The 14,777-nt window shown below is 42.1% G+C and overlaps 1 protein-coding gene across 1 annotated transcript in view; it reads left to right on the forward strand.

Annotated features, from left to right (window-relative positions):
- Nucleotides 1-1,248: 1,248 nt before the first annotated feature.
- sema3fb (sema domain, immunoglobulin domain (Ig), short basic domain, secreted, (semaphorin) 3Fb) overlaps nucleotides 1,249-14,777 on the forward strand; it is a 322,410-nt gene continuing 308,881 nt past the window's right edge. Inside the window, exons 1-2 of the mRNA XM_072280824.1 lie at nucleotides 1,249-1,782; nucleotides 5,728-5,874. Of these exons, the coding sequence (XP_072136925.1) occupies nucleotides 5,772-5,874 (103 nt within the window). The 5' untranslated portion in view covers nucleotides 1,249-1,782; nucleotides 5,728-5,771. The remainder of the gene's footprint in view (nucleotides 1,783-5,727; nucleotides 5,875-14,777) is intronic.

Consider the following 14,777-nt stretch of genomic DNA (forward strand, 5'->3'; position numbering starts at 1 on the left):
TGGTGTGGGACCTAAGACATCCTTCAGGAAGACAGCAGTGAGAGGAAAACCTGGGCTGGATGGAGGGATCCTTGATGATGGATGATGGATGCTGCTTTCTTGTGGCAGCACTCCTTGCAGAGGAAGTCTGGACCTCTCAATCTAACATGTTATGACCCCTTGCATTTGATTTGCCAATGTGTAGTACACGTTCTCTGTGGCTACAACACTATTTTGCAAACAGTTTGTTCTCTTTTTACTGCCTTAATGTACTTATATATGGTATGACTTGTCCAGATGGAACAGAACCAAATGTTTTTCACTGTACATTGGTGCAAATGACGATAATAAACCAATAAAGGTATTGATCCCATTGATTCTGAGTGCTCTACATCAGGTTTTGTTGGGATTTTAGGATGATTATGGAAGACAGCATTAGAAGTCTCTTCTTGCTGTGAAAGAAGAGTGAACAGCTTTGGCCTTCAAAAAGGTGATGCATCAGAAAGGTGGTATCCCTCCTTAAGGCCTCGACAGAGTAGGTGTGGAAAGGATGTTTCCATGGTGGGGGAGTCTAGAACAAGAGGGTACAGGCCCAGGATAGAGAGGCATCCATTTGAAACGGAGATGCGGAGAAATTTCTTTAGCCAGAGGGTGGTGAATTTATGGAATTTATTACGACAGGCAGCCTTGGTATTTAAGGCAGAGGTTGATGGGTATTTGATTGGACTCGGCATCAAAATTATGGGGAGAAGGCCGGGGTGTGGGGTTGAGGAGGGGAAAAAGAAGCAAGGATGATTGAATGGTGGAGCAGGCTCCATGGGTCAGATGGCCGAATTCTGCTCCTATGTCTTATGGTCTTAAGGACCCCATCTCTTAGGACATTCCCTCTTCTCATTGCTACCATCAAGGAGGAGGGACAGGAGCCTGAAGATGTATATTTAACTTTTCAGGAACAGCTTCCCACTGCCACCAGATTTGTTATTGTACAATATATATTTATTGTAATTTATAGTTTTTATTATTATGGATTGAAATGCACTACTGCTGGAAAACAGCAAATTTCACCACTAATGCTAATAATATTAAACCTGATTCTGATTCTGATTCGGGTTCTGCGCTCTCTCGTTCTCTGACTTCGGTTCACCGTTCTGTCGCTGAAGGAAGGGGGCCGCAAATACTAAAAGCCACCCAGAGGCGGCGCCAGTGAGCCTCTCCTAGTACAACTTTTGTTGTGTAGGTTGGATTATGCAAACGTCTGTGGTTTCCCAGCCACCTGACATGTTCTTCAGAGCAGCTTAAGAGAATTGAGAGTCAGAATCAGTGAGTGAATGAGTTGAGAGACAGACAGAGCAAGGAGGGAAGGAGAGAGAGAGAGACAGAGAGAGAGACAGACAGAGAGAGAGAGAGACAGAGAGAGAGACAGAGAGAGAGAGAAAGAAAGAAACTCTGCCTTTTTTAAAGTCAAGGTTTTACCCACTTATCTGCATACCAGAGAAACCTTTTTAACAAGCAGAAGGCAGGAGGATTGCGCCGTGGCTGGTTCTGAAGATCTACCTGCGAGAGGTGGTGGATCTCTGCTGGCTTTATGCGTGGGTTTATCACTTTGGATGAACTGCGGCTGAGAGAAGCGTGCACCGGAGAGACGTTTCCTTTCTCGTGCTGCTGTCACTAAGAATTTTTTTTATCCTATTTTATCTTTCGTTGTGTGCTTTCAAAAGTAAAAGAAGACATTCCTCGGCACGTCGTCACCGCAAAGTTAGCCTCAGAGAGCGCTCCTTGACAAGCAGCTGTGGTCGCTGAGAGGTATCTCACTCAAAGCTTCCAAGCTTTCACTTCCTTGTGTGTGTGTGTGTGTGTGTGTGTGTGTGTATATGTATCTGTATCTGTGTGTGTGTGTGTGTGTGTGTGTGTGTGTGTGTGAGAGAGAGAGAGAGAGAGAGAGAGAGAGAGAGAGAGAGAGAATCAGAATCAGGTTTAATATCACCGGCATATGTCGTAAAATTTGTCAATCTGCGGCATCAGTACATTGCAATACATAATAAAAAAGACATAAATTAATAAGTAAATATATAGTATACAAATTAAATAATTAGTGCAAAATAGGAAGAAAAATAGTGAGGTAGTGTTCACTGTCCAGTCAGAAATCTGAGTCAGTGTGCAGAAACACAAAAGCTTGTGCCTTTCTGTGTGTGTGTGTGTGTGTGTGTGTGTGTGTGTGTGTGTGTGTGTGTGTGAGAGAGAGAGAGAGAGAGAGAGAAAGTGTGGTTGTGCATACATGTAAAAGTCTGTGTGTGTGAGAGAGAGGGAAAGAGTGTGAGTGAATATACACTGTTTCAGATAAAACAAAGTCAAGGCTTCTCAATGTGGCGTTGTGTGAAAGAAATTGATATGGCAGGGGTGGTTATTTGTTCTTCAAAGTCTACATGTGGCTGTAAATTCTGTGACTGATGAAATTCCAGAGGTCGCTTTTATTTTCTTATGCTGACAGGCTGAGTATGAATGCACATTGTTGCTTTGCTAACGTATCGTTAACAGTCCAGCTTCGCTTCACCGGGCTACAGTCTGGCTGTGGGAAGAGAGTTGGACACTGAGGTGAACGTAAAAACAGAGCCCCAGACTGTTTAAATATTTATACCATTTTGTGCAAAGGTTTGGGTGTGCATATCGATGCTGAGTACTTGACAGTTGTGTTATCCTCACAGCAGGAATATTTTCCAGGCAGCGGGAGGAGATGCTGTTCTTTATGCCACTTGAGTTTAATTTTCTCTCCAATTTTTCCCACCAGACTGTCTTTCTTCAGTGGTGCATGTTCTTGGGTGGGTGGGTAGAAGAGGGTGTTTTTTTTTTTTGCAGGGTTTCTCCCCCTTGCCCCGGTTGCTTTCTCCTAGTGGGTTAGGAAAGCGCATCCGGATTCCAAAGCCTTCTGCATGTCATAACACCACCTGCTTGTGCAGTTACTAGACAGGGTGCGGGATGGGTCCCCCGGCTCCCCAGCTATCGGGGTTGTTTGAAAAACCGTGATTTCTCCTGACTCTTAACAGATCATTCTGTTCGGTCTTGTTTTCGGGGGGGACAAAGTCAGTAAGCGATTCTATCAAACGAGAACTCAGCGTTTAAAGGCATCGAGGGATTAACACTACATTAAAGGCACAATATTGTCAGTTTTTTTTCTCTATTTGCCTGGAAGAAAGATTTTTGTGCCTATTTGTCTGAGATTCTTTTATATCAAAACCTACCAAGCCGGACATTTACATCAAACTGACCTAGTAATAAATACTCTTAAATACACCCAACTTTAAATGTGCTTCTTTGGGAATGAGAATGGATATGATAAACCTATGGAATATTGAAAGGCCTAGATAGAGTAGATGTGGAGAAGATATTTACAATAGTGGGGGAGTCTAGGACCAGAGGGCACAGCCTCAGATAAGAATGATGTCCCTTTGGAACAGAGATGAGGAGGGATTTCTTTAGCCTGTGGAATTCATTGCCACAGACTTCTGTGGAGGCTAAGTCACTGAGTGTGTTTTAAAAGGAGTTGGAAAGGTTCTTGATTAGTCAGGGTGTCAAAGGTTATACAGGGAGAAGGCAGGAGAATAGGGTTGAGAGAGATAATAAATCAGCCATGATGGAATGGCGGAGCATTTTCAAAGGGCTGAATGGCCTAGTACTGCTCCTATCTCATGGTTTTATTTATAATCTACTACAGAGATCCAAATGGTGTGCCTGTTTTGCTGGTCAGGGGACTTGAACCTGGAATTTTAAGGAAAAAGGGCTTTCTTACCCTCATCACATTATTATTAAAACCAACTCTTGTCCACAGTGTGGGTACAAGTGTCCCATTTGGGGTTTCACAGACTGCTTATTGGTTTAGTAGCTGCTTCTTCCTTCAATTTTCAACAAAGAAGTCTTGACATGAAGTACAAATATTAAAACTTAAATGTGAATTTGGTTCACCAAAGATGGCAAACTTACCTGAAACGTAATTTGTGGCAGTACCCAGACACTGAATGCCCCTTGTCAAATAGGAGCTGACTGTTAATTTGGAAACGGATGCCGCCTTGGCTATAGTGTTAATTCGCCTCTTGTATAGCAGGCACATTACCATGCTGGCTGTGTTTTTAATGAGTTTCTGTGCATCAGCATGTTACCATGAGGTGTGCATCAGTGCACTGAGTCAGTGCATCTGCCTAAGCATGTGTGTGTGTGTGTGTGTGTGTGTGTGTGTGTGTGAAGGTACATGTATGTGTTGATGGGTCCGTGGCACTGTCATTATGAATGTGTGTGTTACCATGGGTGATTTCATATGTGTGACAGTGTGTGTGAATCTGTTCCCGTGTGGGTATTGTTACTAAGAGAGAGAGGGAGAGAGAGAAAGTAAATGTGTGTGTGTGTGTGTGTGTGTGTGTGAGTGTGTTAACCTGTTAGTTTGTGTATAGGTCAGTGAGGTTTGTTACTGTCAGTGAGTATGTATGCTGTGTCACTAAAACTGATAGTGTATGTGGGTTACTGTGGGGATGTGTTACTGTCAATGAGTGTGTGTGTTTGTGTCACCCTGTGTGTGTGTTTGTGAGAGAGAGAGAGGATTATTTCTGTGTCTAAATTAGAGTTGGCACTGTGACTGAAGATCTCTTTTTAATTTCTTTAACATACTGAACAATTGGTAATGTTGCCTGCCGTTTTTAAATTACCTTGGTCAGGATTATTTTTCTATTTTCTCAGTGATCACAGTGGTGAATCAAATTTTCTGTCTTCACTGCAGTTTCATGAATTTCTGCTGAGTTCTATTAATGAAACCTTTCTCGGTCACCCACTGTTACTGACTCTCCCTGGTCAGAAATTGCTCTGAGTTTTATTTTCATCTAATTCATTGAGTTCTTTGTAGGTAATTGTTTCCCCTCACCGTTCCTTAATGGGAATATTCCTGCAATCAGCTTTAACAGCCCAGCTTCTGAACCCAATCATCCCATTTCTTAGCCTGAGATTCAAATCCCTAATGAAATCCTTTATTAGAGCTGGCATATCTATTGGTCTAGGGAATTTAGAATTCTACACCAACAAGAAAAAAATTGCTGGATCTGGGGACAGAAAGCTTGAGAGGGTGAGCTGACTGCTCACATCAAGGGAGCCGAGTCAGCTAGTGCATCTACCCTCTTCACTGCTGCTCCCATCGCCACCTTTAAAGGAGGTGCACATCTGCTATAAATAATATATTTTTAAGTAGGAATTTATAGACTCTCAAAACAGCTTTGTTAGTGCAGAATGCAGTGCTGGAATAAGAATGGAGAGGGAGTGATCTGGAGCAATAATAAGTGTTTATTTTCATAGGGGAGTTGAGATCTGCTTAATGTACTCAAAGGGATTATTTGCATGTACTGAGCTAATGCTTCAAACAATGATTAATTATTGCGTTGATAACTGTTTTCACGCTGTGCCTTGACTGTGTTGTAAAGCCATTGTACTCGGCTTTCTGCACAGGGAGTTGTTCTTTTTGCAATAGGTCCACCCCCTTCCCTCCCAACCCACCCGCAACACCACCCTTTTTACACCCCACCCTGCATAGAGCCTCCAGTTCCCTTATTTTTCACTGTGCTGATATTCAAGTTACGGTGCCATTCAGACTTCTCTGTCTTGTATCAACAAACCCACAAAAAGCTGGAATTAATCACCACAGAGCTGTTTGCCTAACCACTCAACTGATGAGGGATTATGTTTTTTCTCGTCCTTTGTACCTCAATGCTGATGCAGGTCTAAAGGCTCCTGGTTCTTTGTAATCGCACAGTCTGGTTGCCATGGACCACCTTCTAACCACCTGGTTCCTGGCCCTTGTCCTGTGGAGCTTCAGTGCCGGAGGTCACCAGCAGAATGCCCCGCGGGTTTATTTGAACTTTAAAGGTAAGCGGTGCAAGTACCACGTGAAGCAGTTTGGCAATGATTTAAGGCAAGAGAATTTATTGTTTGACAAGTTCGTTGGCATTAGGCAAGCATTGCATTATAGAGCTATCCTCACAAAGGCAGCAAGTAGCATCCTGTCAAACTCTCAGATGCTCTGAATGTTGAAGCTGGTATTTGTCATCCGTTTCAATTGAAGTAAGGTATTTACTACAGTGGGGGAGTCTAGGACCAGAGGACACAGCCTTGGAATGGAGGGATATCTTTTTAGACAGAGATGAGGAGGAATTTCTTTAGACAGAGGGTGGTGAATCTAAGGATTCATTGCCACAGACATCTGTGGAGGCCAATTTATTGGGTATATTTAAAGCAGAGTTTGAAAGGTTCTTGATTAGTAAGGGTGTCAAAGATTAGGGGGAGAAGGCAGGGGAATGGGGTTAAGAGAGGTTATGATAGAATGGCAGAACAGACTCAATGGACCAAAAGGCCTAATTCTGCTTATAAGTCTCATGTCCTTATGGTCTTGCAGGATTGATAGCACAATACACAACTAAATGTTGGAGTTATAACCATGGTCCTTTCTTCTCAAGGATTGTTCCAAGCAGTCACATTATTGCCGCTCTGCATCATTTACTGCAATTAATCTCCAGACCAGGTTCCTTGCCCTGAGAAGGGCAAAAACACCAGCAGTTTGCTTACAGTGTTTATTCACAGGGCATGTCTCCCCATGTAATCTGTCACATTGTTGCCCAGGGAAGTGTATGGACCAAGGACATAACCTTGTCTTAAAGATCAAAGCCTTATTTTGTCGGGCTGTGGATTTCTGAGCAACTTGGTACAGCAATGTGCATTTCCAATTCAATGCAAGAGGTCACGTTGGTGGCACAGCGCTGGCACAAATGATGGGATTCAACTGTTCTCATCACTGTTTAATCAATATGCATTAATGGATTTGTCCTCCACACAGCTCACTGCCTCAGTGACATGAATCACAGCGTGGAGATGAGTCCAATGTGCTTAGCCTCATGATGGCAAATGCAAGGCTTTGAAACTGCTCATTTCTCATAAAGAATATGGAATTCCATTGTTGGTTACGTTGATGCAAATCACCCAAGTAGAATGGGGAAGCAGAGGTTAGAGTTGTGTGCCTTTATGAATCACAGACTCTCTATTCTGGTTATGTTAGTGTACCATATGGATCAAGAGCTAGAGAGGGAACAATGAGCCTTTATTGTGCAGGAGATTGGTATGATACATCTTTGCTATGATGCTGCTTAATACTAAAATTGGTGAAATTGTGATTTATGTTTCATTGCAGGCATCATGTCTTTCTTTGGTTTCCAGTCCTGAACACAATTGGTAGATTTTATTTGTGGCAATCTGAATGCCTTCATTTTGTTGTTTTATAACATTATTTGGTCGGGATGGTTGAATTTGTACTAAGGGTTTTGTGAAGTTTCCATGCTGGCTATTCCGTCTGTTGGTGTGCAGAGAGGAACCTGATAGTGTGGGATCCAGACTAGTGCTTTGAATGGACCCAATCTGCAGGCAGCAGTTCCAATATCTTTGCCTGGAAATTCATTAACATTGCACTGTTATTTCTGACCACAAGCAAAACAAGGTAATGGCCACTTCCAAGTCGTTTGGAATAATTCTACCAAACACTTCCTGTTGTGAGTTACTCTTATGACCCTCCAGCAAAATTTTGAAAGTGAAGCACATGGAATTAGTCATCTGCTCAGGTACAAAATTAAAACCCAGTCCAACTGTGGTTGCTGTTTAACTATTGCAGACTCATTCATTTCAATGGGGTCACCAACCTTAATTAAAATGGCAAGTGAACGAACTGATTTGCTTTTTCTTAACTTAATTTTAATTGATAATAATATTTTAAATTAATTGCTTGCTAAATGTGTTTTAAAGTGAATTAATTATCCTGCTAAATTTTAATGAACAGTCATTAATCATTTTATTGATTTACTTCTTTGCTACTGTAGTAATGGAAAGGGAGAAGGTTGATCTTCAAGTTAAGGTCTAGAATTCGAGGAAGGCTGATTTACATTGCACAAGAAAGGGCTTGGCAAAAGTAGACTGGAAGTAGATGCTGGCGGGCAAAGCAGCAAATGACAAGTGGGAGTCTAAAAGTGAATTCAGAGCCAACAGTGATCTCCTGAGGCAAAGATGGCAAGTTCAGGGAACCTTGGAATGCAAAGGTTTGATCAGGAAACATGAAGGAAACAGATGGCAGCTAACAGCAACTAGGATTAAATGGAGTCTTTTGAAGCATATACAGTGTGTAGGAGAGAATTTAAGAAATAAATCTCAGAGAACAAGAAAGTGTCTGTGAAATACTGTTGGTAAGTAAGAGAAAGGAGAATCCCAAGACATCAGGAGCAAAAGGAGGCAGGCCACTTAGCCAGTGAACAATGGGATAAATCTGCGCATGGAACCAAGTGCTACTGCTCACCAAGGAGAAGGATATGGAAGATAGTGAGATCAGTGAAGTGTTTGTGGGTAAGCAGGAGCAGGGCAGGATTTAAATGCAGACTGATCCAGAAGGCTTAGAGACATGGGATCGAAGGCAAGGAGGCTAATTTGATCAAAATTTGGCTTGCTGATAGGCAGAAGGTGCTGGTGGAAGGGTGCTTTTCTGATTATGACTCTGTGACCAGTGCTGTAGTGTACAGCAGGAATCAGTGCTGGGACGCCTGGTGTTTATGACATACATTAATGACATAGTTCTGAATATAGGAGGAATGATTAATGAGTTAGTGGATGGCATGAAAGCTGGCGATGTTGAGGATTGCAAGGAAGGATATAGAGCAGATGGAGAGTTGGGTGGAGCATTGCTGATGGAATTTAATCCCAGTAAGTATAAGGTGATGCATTTTGTTAAATCAGCTATGGGGCAGACATATACAGTCAATGATATTGTACTAAGGAAGATTCATGAACACAGAGACCATGGGGTTCACATCTATAGCTCCCTTAAAGTGGTCACATGTATAGGTAGGGTAGCGAAGAAGGTATATAGAATGTTTTCCTTCAAAGGTTGGGGCATAGAGTAAAATTTGGGATATTATGTTGGAACAAAACATTGATTAGACTGGAGATGGAATATTCAGAATTGTAAAGGCTATTTGGCTATCTGAGGTACATCTACAAAAATGGTTTATGTGAATACAGAGAAATGACCCTAGCTCAGGTCAGCAACTTGTTTACATGCACAAGTTCGGCCGTTATGATTCTGTGAACCTGCTCTGCCACTCGATATGACAATTCAGTGCACTGTTCTCGATTTCTCCCCTTTGCCATAGTAGTGTAGCAGTTAGCGTGATACTATACAGCTCGAGGCATCGGAATTCAGAGTTTAATTCTGGTGTCCTCTGTGAGAAAATTTGTATGTTCTTCCTGTGTGGCACATGGGTGTTCTCTGGGTGTTCCAGTTTCCTCCCACAATCCCAAGACATACCTGTTGGTAGTTTAATTGTCCATTGTAAATTGTCCAGTGATTAGGTGGGTTGCTGGGTGGTGTAGTTTGCTGGGCAGGAAAGGCCTGCTCTGCACTGTATCTCCAAATAAATGAATACATACATACATGCATGCATAAATCTCTACAACCTTCAGATCTCTGTGCACCCCTAGTCAGTTACTTACCTCAGTACATTTTGTGGTAGAAAATTCACTTATTCTTCACACTCCTGGATGAAGAAAATTCTCCTCATCTACATCCTAATTGGCTTTCCCTTACCCTTAGCCTATGATGCCCGGGTCTGAACTTCCCCACTACTAATGTCAGATCCTGTAACCCCCCTGTTTTCTCTCCCCATCCTTTTTGTAACGTAGTTGGCCACAACATCCGATCCTAGACTTGGGAATCAGGTACGTAAATCTCATTTTCACACTCCGTACATGTTTCCCAACGTTTGGAAGGAAAGCACCAAGGAGCAAAGGGGAGAATAGAGACGCTGGATTTTTGAAAGTCCTATGTGCAAATATATCTGTGTATCTGGTTTCTGAATCTTCTATCTCCATCTTCCAACATCCCCACCCCCAACCCATGGCAGTGAATTACACAGGTTCACCATCCTCAAGCTGAGAAAATTCCTCAACTCTTTTCTAAAGGGATATCCCCGTGTTTTGAGGATGTGCCCTGTGCTTCCAGACTCCAGAGAGTTCCCATCTGAACCTCATCAAATGATGTGATTGGGTCCTAAACATCCATCTGAGAAGGATGCTATATCTGGTAATCACCTCCTCCACGTGATAGAAAGAGACTATTTGGTGGGGCTGATAACTGAATGTTCCTACGGGGCTGTATTTCAAGTTCCCTCAAACCTGTGTAGATCGTGCAAACAATGCCTATAGTCAGTACCTGAAGCTGCAGGAGTAGGCATTTAGTTATTGGGTATTGATTCCTAGTTTAGTGTGGTTCCCTAAAGTGAAAGAAGAAAACTCATAACTGTCAATATTTGTACATTCACTCATCTTCTCATTACATCCAATACTCTGCTGAATTTGTATGATGCAAAATGCTCAGCAAATTGTGTAATCATTGGGTTTACTTAAAGTGATTCCTGATTAGTCAGGGTATAAAAAGTTATGGGAAGAAGGCAAGAGAATGGGGTTGAGAGGGATAGTAAAATCAGCTAGGATGGAATTGCCTAATTCTGCTCCAATGTCTTATGATGGCACCTACAACCATGTTACACTCCCTAATCATCTGCTTCTCCTGGGAGTCGAGGCCGAGCCAGTGAATGACAGCTATTGAGAAAAGTCACCCTTCCTACTTCTTGCGAACATCCAGGCCCTGCTTTCTATAATAGTCTTTGCATTCACCATACCAAAGGAGTTATTCTGGCCCTAAGTTAGGAATAATGGAAAGAATTCTGTATTACACGCCTGAAAAGGAGAGAGCCTGACTTAATGGCACCATTCCAAAAGGAACATACTTTCTGACTGAAAAGGAAAAATACAGGTCTGTCAAAAGGGAGTAGAAGAACAAAAGCTGTTTAAAAGGAGGCAATGTGGTAACAATGAATAGAATGGACATTTTCTGAACCTTCTCAGTAAGTGCTCCAACTCTATAGATGTGCAGCCAATAAAATGTCCCTGGCATTTGTTGGTAGAAAGAAAAAACATTCTAATTAAATCCAGAAATAGGAACGAAATAGTGCTGGAAAAACTCAGCAGGTCAAGCAGCATCTGTTGAAAGAGTGTTAACATTTCAAGTTCAAGTTCCGTTTATTGTCGTTCTATTGTACACGTGTGTAGTACTAAATGATACAGCGTTCCTCCAGACCAAGGTGCACAACATAGTACATGTAACTCACACATAAATAAATTAACAAATAATAAGATGCATTTATGATACACATTAAAAATAAGCAGCATGATGCTACTGATACTTTATACATGATCAGGTCAAAGACCCTTTATTTGAACTATTGGAATCTTAACGCCTTATACCATCGTTTAGTTGAAAGTCATTGTCAGTTTTGGATTCAAATCCCAGAGGTAGGAACAGTGTGATGTTTAAGAGATTTTGCAGATGCTGAAATTCTCCTTGACCACGTGGGTTTCCTCCAGATGCTCCAGATTCCTCCCTCTTCCCAAAGGTGCACGGCTTAAGCTCAGTGAGTTGAGGATGTTGCCGGAAACGTGGCGACACTCGCAGGCTGTCCCCAGCATAATCCTCAAATTGTGCTGATCATTGAATGAAAATGATGCATTTCAATGTATATGCATATGATAAATAAAGCTAATCTAATCTCTTGAGCAACACATACAAAATGCTGGAGGAACTCAATAAGTCAGGCAGCATCGATGGAGGGGAATAAACAGTTGACGTTTTTGGCCAACACCCTTCATCAAGACTGGCAAGAAACTTGAGTAAGAAGGTGATGGGGTGGTGGTGAGGAGGAGGAGTATAAACTGGCAGATTATAGGTGAAAACAAGTGAGGGGGAAGCTGGATGGGTGGGGAAGGGGGTTTATGATGTAAGCACAAAATAGCAGTGGAGACAAGTTCCCTGGAAGGACATGTGACTATAGTAGAGAGTCATGGTGAGCCGCCAAGGTTTCAGTTGCCAAGGTCCAATTTGCTGGAATGGCCTTTCTAACCTTCTCTCCTTGTCTTTTTAAAAAAGCTCCTTTAATTCTAGCTCTTTAACCAAGTTTCAGGTGATCTAATTGTATCAGCTATCACTGGAAAAGAATTAACAGAAGCATCTTCTGACCGCAGAGAATAGTAAGGGAATGGTACCATAGAGTAGTTAACTACAGCTTCATTAAGGAGGAAACTCAATAAACACATTGTTTTTTCATTCGCACAACTTGGGAAACACAGAAATTTTTTCCATAAATAATTGTTCCTGAAGTAACGCATTGGCAAAACCAAGGGAAAACAGTAAGATTCCTTCCTCAAAGGGCATAAATTCTGAGTATAATCCAGAAACTCTGCCATCCGATTCCTAAACGGATTTTGAAGCTTTGGACACTACCTCACTTTTTTAATATACAGTATTTCTGTTTTTGCACATTTTTTAACAATCTATTCAAAATACATAATTGATTTACTTGTTTATTATTATGTTTTATTTTATTTATTATTATTATTTTCTCTCCCTCTGCTAGATTATGTATTGCATTGAACTGCAGCTGCTAAGTTAATAAATTTCACGTCACATGCCGGTGATAATAAACCTGATTCTGATTCTGAACTTCACAGTCACCAGTATCCTGACGTTTCATTTCAGGATAATTTAATTCCTTAAGTATGCACTTCGGTGGCCATTTTGTTAGCTACACCTGTATGTCTGCTCGTTAATGCAAATATCTAATCAGCCAATCATGTGGCAGTAACTCAATGCATAAAAGCATGCAGACATAGTCAGAAGGTTCATTTGTTGTTCAGACCAATCATCAGAATGGGGAAGAAATGTGATCTAAGTGACTTTGACCATGGAATGTGTTAGAGTAAGTTTTTGGGTAGATGATTCATTTACACTTAAATGACTTTGGCCACCGGTCTTCTAAGTGAATCATCCACCCAAAAACTCACTCAAACAGAATGAATGGTGTATTGAGTGTCTCAGAAACTGCTGATTTCCTGTGATTTTCACACGCAACCATTTCTAGAGTTTACAGAGAATGATATGAAAAAAATCCAATGAGGAGCAGCTGAGTGGGCGAAAATGCCTTGTTAATGAGAGAGGGCAGAGCAGAATGGCCAGACTGGTTCAAGCTGACAGTAACCCCAGTGAACACACATTACAACAGTGGTGTGCAGAATAGCATCTCTGGACGCACAACACAATGAACCTTGAAGTGGATGGGCTCCAGCAGCAGGAGACCATGCAGGAGCTACCTAATAAAGTGGCCACAGAATGTAAATTCTGTATCTGCTCTGATAAGATTTGAACTCAGGTCTTCTGACCAACAGTCTGGATCTCTCGTTACTAGTCTAGTCGATTAGCTGTAATGCGATTGTACTGAAATGAGAGTGGTGTCTATAGACAGTTATGCTGACAGTTGCAGTAAATGAGGAAGAATGAGGGACAATAGAGAAAGGTAGATGATGCAGCATGTGTTAATTGGGCCAAATGGTCTGCTGTAAATTCTCTTAGTTTCAATGATTACTCCAGCATCTTTGCTGTTTGTTCTGAGCTACAAATTAGGGCAAAGGGGAGAACAATAGACAATAGGTGCAGGAGCCAGCACTGCCATTTACTGTGATCATGGCTGCTCATCCACTAACAGTATCCAGTTCCTGCCTTATCCCCATAACCTTTATTCCACTATCAAAATCAGGCTTTCTCATTTTCTCCTCTCTGATTGACCCTCTTGAAAAGTGTATCTAGATGTCAGAGGCACTTGGCCGGGATGTGACCTACTCCTTCCTATGGGTGTCATCTGCATCTAGGCTCCAAAATGAGAAGGTAGATACTCAGCCAAGGCACTGGTGAGGCGCAGGCATCTGTTCAGTAGTACTCCACTGAGGCTCAACACCAGCAGGAGGTTGGAGTATGACGGCTCAAAGGAGGTGTGGTATAGAGTGGAGGGGTCACCAACATAACGTAGATCTTGATACGATAGCATAGCAGTTAGCACAATGCTATTACAGCTCGAGATGTCGAAGTTAGGAGTTCAATTCCAATGTTAACTCTAAAGAGATTGTACATCCTCCCCACGGAAAGTGCGTTTTCTCCAGTTAGTCCGGATTCTGTCCGCTGTTCAAAGACATACCAGTTCGTAGGTTAATTCTTCATTTTCAGTTGTCCCATGATTAGTCTAGGGTTAAATCTGGGATTGCTGGGCCAGAACGGCTTGAAGGGCCGGAAGGGCCTGTTCCACAGTGTATCTGACAAAAAAAAAATGTAAGTGAAACGTTGGCTCATCAGGAACACTGGAGATTTCAGATGAGTAAACCACTGATCTAAATCATGCCTTTGGCACCCGTATCGCCTTCCCTCAAATGAATTGAATCACTTCAGCTATACTGTGCATTCCTGCAGAATGATGAATGCTCACTTGCTTTTGTGTCTGTGACTCACGTGTTGGCATTCTCTGAAGTATGGTCAAGTGAGCCTGCTTCCAATTGGCCTGCCACTGGGAATGCACGCTAGAGAGGAGCTCTGGCAGGAAGGGGTTAACTGTCAGCCCGTGATCATTAGCATTTGAAAAGCAGGCCGGGAAAAAGAATCGAATACCTGAGCAAGTGCATGCTCTAAGAATAGTCGAGTGCAAAATGGGTGAGATGAGCCCCTTGATATGCTGCTGCTGCTACGCTTGATATGAATCTATTTTTAATCCAGAGGATTTTTCACCTCTCAGTGGGAAAGCTGCCTCTATATAATATGCCCCCTCCTCATTTTTGTGTTTGATGAGAAAAATGGACATCATTAT

This window comes from Mobula birostris, chromosome 16 (assembly GCF_030028105.1).
Source record: "Mobula birostris isolate sMobBir1 chromosome 16, sMobBir1.hap1, whole genome shotgun sequence".
Taxonomy (NCBI): Eukaryota; Metazoa; Chordata; class Chondrichthyes; order Myliobatiformes; family Myliobatidae; genus Mobula; species Mobula birostris.